The sequence below is a fragment of the Argiope bruennichi genome, chromosome 7 (genome assembly GCF_947563725.1).
Source record: "Argiope bruennichi chromosome 7, qqArgBrue1.1, whole genome shotgun sequence".
Lineage (NCBI taxonomy): Eukaryota > Metazoa > Arthropoda > Arachnida > Araneae > Araneidae > Argiope > Argiope bruennichi.
In genome coordinates, this window is record NC_079157.1 from 131,740,177 (window position 1) to 131,749,296 (window position 9,120).

Sequence of the window (9,120 nt, forward strand, 5' to 3'; positions counted from 1 at the left end):
ATGTAACAGCTGTTTGTAATTTTTCAATTATACTATAATAAAAAGGCTTATAAAAAAAGTGTCTTTTTTTTTTTTTTTTTCGTCAGTGCATTTTTTAGTAAAAACTATGTGTTATTATAAAACCGAAGACACCGTTTGCTTAGAAAATATGCAAACTTATGTATGCATAAAGTTGCTTAATCTTTTTGGGTAAGGTGCTTAGAAGTTCTTAATTTTTGCATCAGTTTCTCACTACGCACTCTGACGATGTATTGGCTGTCTGATCTGTACATTCCCGAGTCGTCATAAATCTGACTGCCTTGCCATGCCTTCGTATAATGTATTGCCTTGCCATGCCTTCGTATAATGTATTGCCTTGCACTATAATGTATCGTGCGTACATACCATCTTCATGCTTCATTTCTAATTCTATATCGATTGAATTCTACATGCTCTTTAAATGACAGAATCAGCCACTACGTATGAATTTTTCTATTTATTTTTAAATATTTGTAGAATAATTATTTCATTTTTTTAGAGAAATACTTTCAATTTCTCTTATTGTTGTTGCAGGAATAATATCGATATAAAATGACTTTTTAATACATGCTCATAGTTTGGTTTCTTTTATAAATTAAACATCTTTTGTTTACTTCGGACAGTAGTTGAAATCTCCTGGAGTGAGCTGTATTAAATTGTAGTTTCTCAAGTTTTGTGGTTCGGCACATTTACCTGTGACTCGAACAGATCTTCGCTTTTTGGTGTACCACTTGATACCGCAATCGCACACGATTGGGTTATCTGAAATAAAAATAAATTGAATCAGTTTCTGAAGAATCTTTAATAGCTTAGGGAAAATAAAGTTAACAAAAAGCAATTTTAAAAACATATTTTGCACTATAATGTATTCAAAAGCAGATTTTACTTTTTTTTTAAACAAAATATAAATAGAGTAATACTGTATTGTTCTCGAAATTTTGATGAATCTTGATGTCATATACAGGGTAAGCAAAAAGTCCGTAAAATTTTTTAAAAATTCATAAAACTCGAAAAAATAACCAATATAAAAAATCGTTTTGGAGGTTTAGCATTGATAGGTCACAGGATTTTTTTTAAGATGAGATAAATTAAAAAAAACTGCCGACAGATGGCGCTAGTGAGGATGACTTAGTTGGAAATATGTGGGTGGGAAACAGTGACAGTAAATAGTGTTATTTAACGCTTCTGCGCTAAAAGGTTGTTCCATGTTTGCGTGAAAAAGATGTGCTTTCTACTGTTACGTTTATGTAAGACTAGCCGCCTTTGGCGACCAGCCGGTTCGCCAATCTTAATGTTCGTTTAAATTTTAATAATTAAATAGGTTGAACCGGAGTTTAACCCCCTTCTTCGCCAAGATGTGATAACGCTCCAAAGCTGGCAATCTTTATTATGCACTATAATTGAACATCTGCTCCTTTGCTTTTGAACAATTCGCAAGGCCGTTGTTGGCGATTTTTAAAAAGTGCGCCAAGCAGGAGGTTAAACTCCGGTTGTACCATTAAATATTTTACGCAATTCCAACTTTAATAGATTATTCAGCAAAATATTTTAAAACTTCAAATTTTGATAGTCATATAATTCACTCATAATATTATAAAGGCCTTCAGTCATAGCGTGATATGTATCTCTCTAATTTTCTGTTACCCCTCGTAGAAATTATGCTTTAAATTAAAGTGTAAATGATTAATCTGCAATTAATAATATTTTTTACTGAAACAAAGCATTCTTTTTAATAATATGATTACTGATAATAGAGTCACTGAGCGTTTAAACTTTATGGGCACTAAAGAATATCTTTCTTAATTTATGTAATATCTCAAGAATTTGTCAACAAAAATTTCTCAGATTCATCATGAACAGATCGATTTATTAACAATGTTTAATTTTAAATGCATCAAACACTAAGAAAATAAAATGAATCGTTTAAAATAATCGGTCGAAAACAGGTTAAAAAAAACTACTTAAAAAACGATGTACTTAAAACTATAAGCATATTTAAAAAATATATAACTAACATAAATACAATTTACTTACAAAAGCATGCAACTAACCTAAAAGTAATTTTAATCATCCGTTGATAACGGTTGTCATGGCAACAATCAGAATGCGCATGCGTGAATTTTCTTCGCCACTTACGGTAACGCAAATGCGTGAATTTTTCTACGCCAGTTGGAGTAACGCTATGCAGATTAGACATTTTTAATTTCCTTTATTCTGTGTTATTTTAATTCAAAAGTACTTCAGAATAAATCTGAAACATGGATTAATTAACAATGTTTAATTTTAAATGCATACAACATTCAGAAAATAAACAGAATCGTTTGAAATAATCCGCCGAAAAATGTTAACCCTAAACTCATTACTATTGGGGAAAAATAAAAAAAATAAAGCCTTACTCATTTGGCTGTGGGGAAAATGGAAGATTTTTTTTGGCGGAAAAGTTGGCGGTGGGGAAAATGGAAGATTTTTTTGGCGGGAAAGTTAGTTTTTAATTAATAATTAAAATTTCAAAAAAAAGGGGACCCCAGGTGCACATTCCCGACCTCTAAGGTATACATGTACCAAATTTAATAGCTGTATGTCAAATGACCTGGCCTGTAGAGCGCCAACACACACACACATTGAGCTTTATTATAAGTATAGATATAGATATAGATGGAGCAATAAGTCGCACTTCTATTCCAGTGAAGGGATTCATGATACAGTTGATGGTCTCCAAATCTGACACCGCTGACTTTTGGCTATGGAAAATTTAAAATCCTGGTATATCTATCCCGTCTATCCAATCTGTCGGAATTGAAAATGCAATCCACCGAGAGCTGTCATATATACATGCTGCACTCTGCCGTTGCTGGATTTGTGACACGCCTGCAGTGTGTTATCGCCTGTAATGGTAGACATGTGGTACACATATTGCTATAATAAATGATTTTGTAACATTAATTTTGTTATTTTCGAGCCTTTTCCTTCACTTATGTACAAAACCCCACCTATTGGCTGTTTTTTTAAATTATTTTTTATTTATCTTTAAAAAAAATCTGGCCTTCTCGATGCTAAACCTACAAACCGTTTTTTATGTTGCTTAATTCTCCGGGTTTTATAAATGTTTAAACTTTCTTCGGATGTTTTGCCCACCCTGTGCCTCCGAACCCAAAGAAGCCGATCTGTCTGCCCATCTATGAACGAGACGCAACAAGCCAGATGGATGAAATTTGATATCATTTGTTTATTTCTACGAGATTTTGAACGAAATCCATCCACAAGAAATCTGCCAGCATCTACTTTTGTATACGAACACAGAAAATGGCCTAAATATAGTAAATTAGTACATGATTTTATTGCCGTATTTGTAGATATGAATCCAATTTTGGATCAATTACTTCAAAGGTTTGACCATCAGCCCATCCGTTTATGCGGGCAATTCGAACAGGGATTGCTCACAAATGCAGCAAACTGCTCGAATGAAATTCAATTTCTCACTAAAATTACAGAGTAGCGTCAAAACCTAGGAACAACTGATAAAACGAAGAGAGGGCTGCGGTGGTCAAGTCTTGGTTTCGGAACCGAAGGGTTTCAAGTTCTCGACCCGATTCCACCGAAGAACCGTCATGTAAGCGGGTTTGGTGCACGTTAAATTCGTCGACTGACATTATACATTTGATGTGAATAAGACCTATCGTAATCTCTACAACTCCATGACGAATAAAGCCTTTTTTTTTTTTTTTTTTTTTTTCCTTTCTTCCTCTCAGAATTCCATTTTTATTAAAGTTTATCATCTTCGAAATTACAAAAATGCTTATTTTTTTTTCCGAATTTACCTGTAATCATTCATTTATAAATTTACAATCACATTATTATATTCGTAAGAGGAACGATTAATTTACAATGTAGTGTTCGTAAATGGTTTCATCAGAATAAACTCAATTTTATGCGCTTTTATCAAAAATGTTTATTTAACTTAATTTATTTCATACTTGTAATTATTAAATTTTGTAGTTGAGTTTTTTTTCTTTAACTATTTATGTTGTAGAGTTTTGAAATTTTGCATATTGTTTTCAATGGCTAGTCTAATATTTTCAGAAATTAATTAAATTAAAATAGTCGGTCGGTTAAATTTAATTAAGATTTATTTCCTTACGGGATGAGGCAAAGTATTAAGTTTTAGAAACAATAATTCTTAAGATTAAAACGAAGACGCTAGGTAAATTAAAAAAAAAAAAAAAAAAATCTGCTTTTTTAAATGCTAATAAATTTTGAAAATTGTTTTTACTCTTTTTTTTTTTTTTTTTTTTTACTTATGTTAGTAAAGAGAGAATTTTTTAATAAATCTTCCACTCACTTCTTAACATTTTTTGGGTTTTGAAACTATACACATTTACTTGCTCCCGATGCAACATGTTTTTTTTAATACTTTCAAAACTTTATTTTGAGTTAATTAATTTGGATAAATTAAATTTTGTTTCAGAATAATGAATCAAAAATTAAATAAAAATCGGAGACATTTAAAAACTATTTTTTTAGCACATTAATGAAAGTGCATTTTAAAAATGGCTTTTATTAAATTTATTTCTTTTATGTATATTTAATAAAATCAGCTTTTGTTCATGCGATAAACATCGCATGAGCCTCATTAATTAATTTTAGAATCCTGTGCATCTTTTAAAGTAGAGAAAATGAGATTTAAAAACGCGGAGAGCAATGAAAATATAGTTTATCGATGTTACATTCTTTTATAGTTATGAGTTCATTGTTTTACAGTACAAATAATAATTGGTTTTTTTTTTTGAAAATAGCCATATTTTATTTAACCAAAAAAGTTTCTCGAGAATAAAGTATTTTGGTTTAAAATAAAATCAAAAATCTCTCCCGTTTTTTTTTACTGTCCACTAAAAAAAAAATGGGTTCATAAATTGTATTTCTATAACTGTTTATTCTTATCTAATATTCCCATTTTCCTCCTAATTCTGAATTCCACTATCATACCATTTTTTTTAACATATGCCATGCATATCTCCTATATATGAAACTACAATTTTGCAATGTATTAGTTACCTGCTAAAGTTACTTGAGAGAGATTATTATCAATCAATTTTTCCCAGGTGCGTGCAGGAAAGGTTTTGAGACGATTACCCTCTAAAAATACATCTGTCAGGGTGGGCATATTGTTAAAGATATCATCTGGCAGCACTGAAATTTTATTCCACCTGCAAAATGTAGAAATTAAGTCAATCAATTAAGAAATCAAAGTATAATGTAAGCATATATATATATAGGCTTCGCAATAGTTTAAAGGAGGTCATGGGAATTTCTTTTCTGCCAAAAAAGTTCGAAAACTCACCACCAGGGAAAAAATGGTGCTGTATGCAATATTGCTAAGCAAAATACGACATGAAGGTATTGGTTTCAAATGTATTTAAACGTTTCTGAAACGTGTTACAAAGCATGTTCAATGTGTGATATCTCAAAAAGCACTGTCTATGGTGATAATCTAAATAATTTGGTGGAATTGAAAGATGTGGTACACCGACATGTGCGTAACATTCCTCCTGATATGCTAAGAGCTACTGTCGAGAATGCAGTAACGCGATTTAACTTGCTTTCAAAAAATGGTTGAAGCCACATTGAACATGCTTTGCAACACGTTTCAGAAACGATTAAACACATTTTGTCCTATTTTGCTTAACAATATTGAATATAGTACCATTCAACTTCCTAATGGTGAGTTTTTGAACTTTTTTTTTTTTTTTTTTGGTGGAAAAGAAATCCCCATGACCTTCTTTCAATCATTACCAAGTTTGATAATATTTGGTCCAGTAGTCTTTTTTTATGACTATTTCAAAGTGGAACTTTAATTATAACCACCCTCTCTCTCTCTCTCTATATATATATATATATATATGCTCTTATGAAAGGTTGATTAAAAATTTTTTGGAAGTATTATTATTTATTTAAATATTTCGTTTTTAAATTTTTAAAATATTTCCTTTTATCCTATTAAAAAATGTTTTGATTTTTAAAAATAATCCATAAAAAAAACATTAAAAGGAGTACCAGCATAGTTGTATTTCGCATTTTTTCAGAGAATATTTTTTTTAACAATCGAAGGGAAATCGTTTTGGAAGTTACCATTTGTTAAAAAACAGAACAAAGACTCAAGCAGGATTTTTTAACCAAATTTATTTGATTAAAGGTGTTTTTAATTTTTCGACATGATTTTCTCTGGTTTTCCAAACGTGATTTATTTCATTTAATTTCCTGAGCTTGCAGATACATTTACTAAAAGTTTCCTGCTGGGTCATATTTTGATAGGATCATATTATGGGGGAAGAAAAGTTAGAAACGAACATAAAATTTTGAAATATTTATTTCTATTGCTAATCTAATTTATTTTTCTGGTTATTTCATTTCAGAAGATGAATAATAACATAATACAAATTTAAGAGTTAGAGTGCACAAGAGTTATAAATATTTTATTTGCCTTGCATAGAAAAGGAGAATTTGAAAATAATAATAATAACAATTTTTAAATGCTGTTTTATAGCATACTTGAAAGAGGATTTGTTTTATTTGAATCATTTTCTAGTTTTATCGATATTTTTTAATCTTTAACTTATAATTTATAAAATTTTGAAAATGCGTTATTAAATTTCGAAAACATTTAACCAGTGTATTCGCATCGAGAAGATTCAAATGTGAAAAATTTCAAAAGTCACTTTACGTCAGTAAAGCAGAGAATAAGTAAAAATATTTCATATTTACAAGCATGATGCAAATCAAATAAATCAAAAAAGTTAATTAAAGGTGTTTAAAAGTATGAAAACATTTGGCAAAATAATATTTTGCAGAGAAAGAATGCCTAAATACTTACGAGAAATCTAGAATTTGAATGTTTGCTGGAGTTGGAAACATGGATCTTTGAATTTTTTTTAATAAAATTGTGTGGCATTACGAGATTTTTCAAATGAGTCAATTTTGCAAATGCATATGCATGAATGGTAACTATTTTCGCCGTGTCAAATGTGATTTCAGATATTGTAGGTTCCATGTTGTGTACAAAAGACGATCCAATTCTTTTGACATCTGTCCTTTCTATTTGAATCTGACCAATTTTCAGACCTTTAAACATATCCCAGTCGAACCCTCTTTGAAATAAACTCTCGATAACTTGAAACATCTGCATCTCATACGATGCCCCAACTGGCTCATCAAAGATAGCATACATTGTAGAATGACTTATCAACAAGATGGTCACATTCTTGGCTCTCATCAAAGCAGTGGGGAGGTAGAGAAGAGTTGAGTTATTGATCACTAGAGCATGCAAGGGGTAATCCAGAGACTTGTTAAATATGCCTATCAGCGTCTCTTGCGGCCGTATTCACCAAACCGGTTGCTAAACATCGGATCGTTCAACCCATGATCAACGATAAATCATCAACCAATGATCATTGGTATTCACGAACGGTAATTTCACGACTAAGCATCAAGGTTACGACAAGCAGCTTTTTCTGCCTTTTTCAACCGGAAATGGATCTTCATTGGTCTATATATATCACATGATTATCAGCGCTGTTTCGTGTTTTTGTTGTTATTTTGTTTCTTTCCCAGATGTCCACTCTATTATTATGTAATAAAACATTTGAGCATTTGCTCTCTTTTGAATTGAGAATATGCATATTAGCTGTGCTTTGAATAGTTTTCCAATGAATTAAACTTTTACAAAAGGTCTATCTGAATTAAATTTTTGAAAAAAATGCATATTAACCTTAAATTAGTTCATTTACTTATGGAAATATTTAAACATTTTTTATATAATTATAGAGTATATACATAAACAATAGAAATAACAAACTGCTGCAAACTGATTTCGCAAGTGAGGAGTTCATTGAAGTTTCTTCTAAACAATGAATTTAACAAAAATTGTAGTATCCTGTATTTTTAATATAATAAAAGAGGAGGAAATGTAGTGTATAAAATCTTGCTTACAAGTATTATGACTTCCATATTAGTAAATAATTTTCATTTACACAAAATATTTCAATTTCCAAAGGTTATTTAAATTGTAATGAAAAGCAATGATATCTCTGACAATCCCATATAATTGTTTGCATGAAGTTTATAGCATATATTACAAACTTCTCTTTAAGATTGTTATTAGACTTTCAGCATTTATTTTTAAACAAATAGGTTTTAAACTTCCACAATATATTATATTTTAAAAAAATACTAAGATTGTTTTTGGTGTCAATATTTAAATATGTATTAGCTGTCTACATATTCAGTAGTTTTTGAGATAATTTTTTTCCCTCAAAACTGAATAAAAGTAAAAAATACTTATTCTGTGGTATGCTTTTATTTCTATTGAAAAGCAAATATGGAAAATTTTTCTTTTATTAACTATCAGAATATTAAATTTTTACATATATTTTGTTAAAAAGATATAAATTTATAGTTATAAATGTCAGAATATATACATATAAGAAGAATATATACATTCAGAATATATGCTGCAAATCAGAAGATTCAAATTATAAACAAAAGTCAGTGAAAATTGTATATGAATATTGAAGACCAACAGCTATTTCACCAAAATAAATATTCATGCAATAAATTTGAATAGTATATAGTTATTGTGGAAGTGAAGAAGCTCATTTATACCTCAAATCTAAAACTTTTTGTAAACAATGAATTTGGCAACTCTTTAAATTTGAATGGGCTAATTGTTAGCTTGACAACATGTACTTGACATTACAAATCAGTATAAAAATAATGTAAATATTGATGAAAACCATACTTATTTTAGAATTGATATCCCTGAATGAAATAAATGATTAATTTGCACATCATAAGCATTCACTTTTGTTCAAATAAATTGAGTGGCAAAACATCTACAATTAACAATAAATTTTTTAACACTTTCTGCTTGATGATTCAAACTTAATGAAAAAGCAACACAGTTTAACTTGATTAGCCTGTCAGAAACTAGTAATGATATTTTAATTCTTTCAAGTAAATGTGAAATTCCATTTGTTTCAACAAGTTTTTGCCTTTTTTTTTATTTTTTTTATTCCCAGGATTTTGTACCAAAAAAGTTATTAATTTTTT

General features: G+C 29.6%; 1 protein-coding gene across 2 annotated transcripts; it reads right to left on the minus strand.

Moving 5' to 3' along the window:
- Positions 1–540: 540 nt before the first annotated feature.
- On the minus strand, positions 541–7,572 carry LOC129976337 (immunoglobulin superfamily containing leucine-rich repeat protein-like). Of its 2 annotated transcripts, XM_056089851.1 has the most exons (3): positions 6,887–7,572; positions 5,071–5,222; positions 541–780 (listed from the first exon to the last, which is right to left on the minus strand). In XM_056089851.1, exons 1-3 carry the CDS (start codon positions 6,925–6,927, stop codon positions 629–631), a joined length of 345 nt encoding a protein of 114 aa, XP_055945826.1. In that variant the 5' UTR covers positions 6,928–7,572; the 3' UTR covers positions 541–628. The 2 variants fall into 2 exon arrangements, with proteins under 2 accessions (XP_055945826.1, XP_055945824.1); XM_056089849.1 differs by lacking the exon at positions 5,071–5,222.
- Between the last annotated feature and the right edge of the window lie 1,548 nt (positions 7,573–9,120).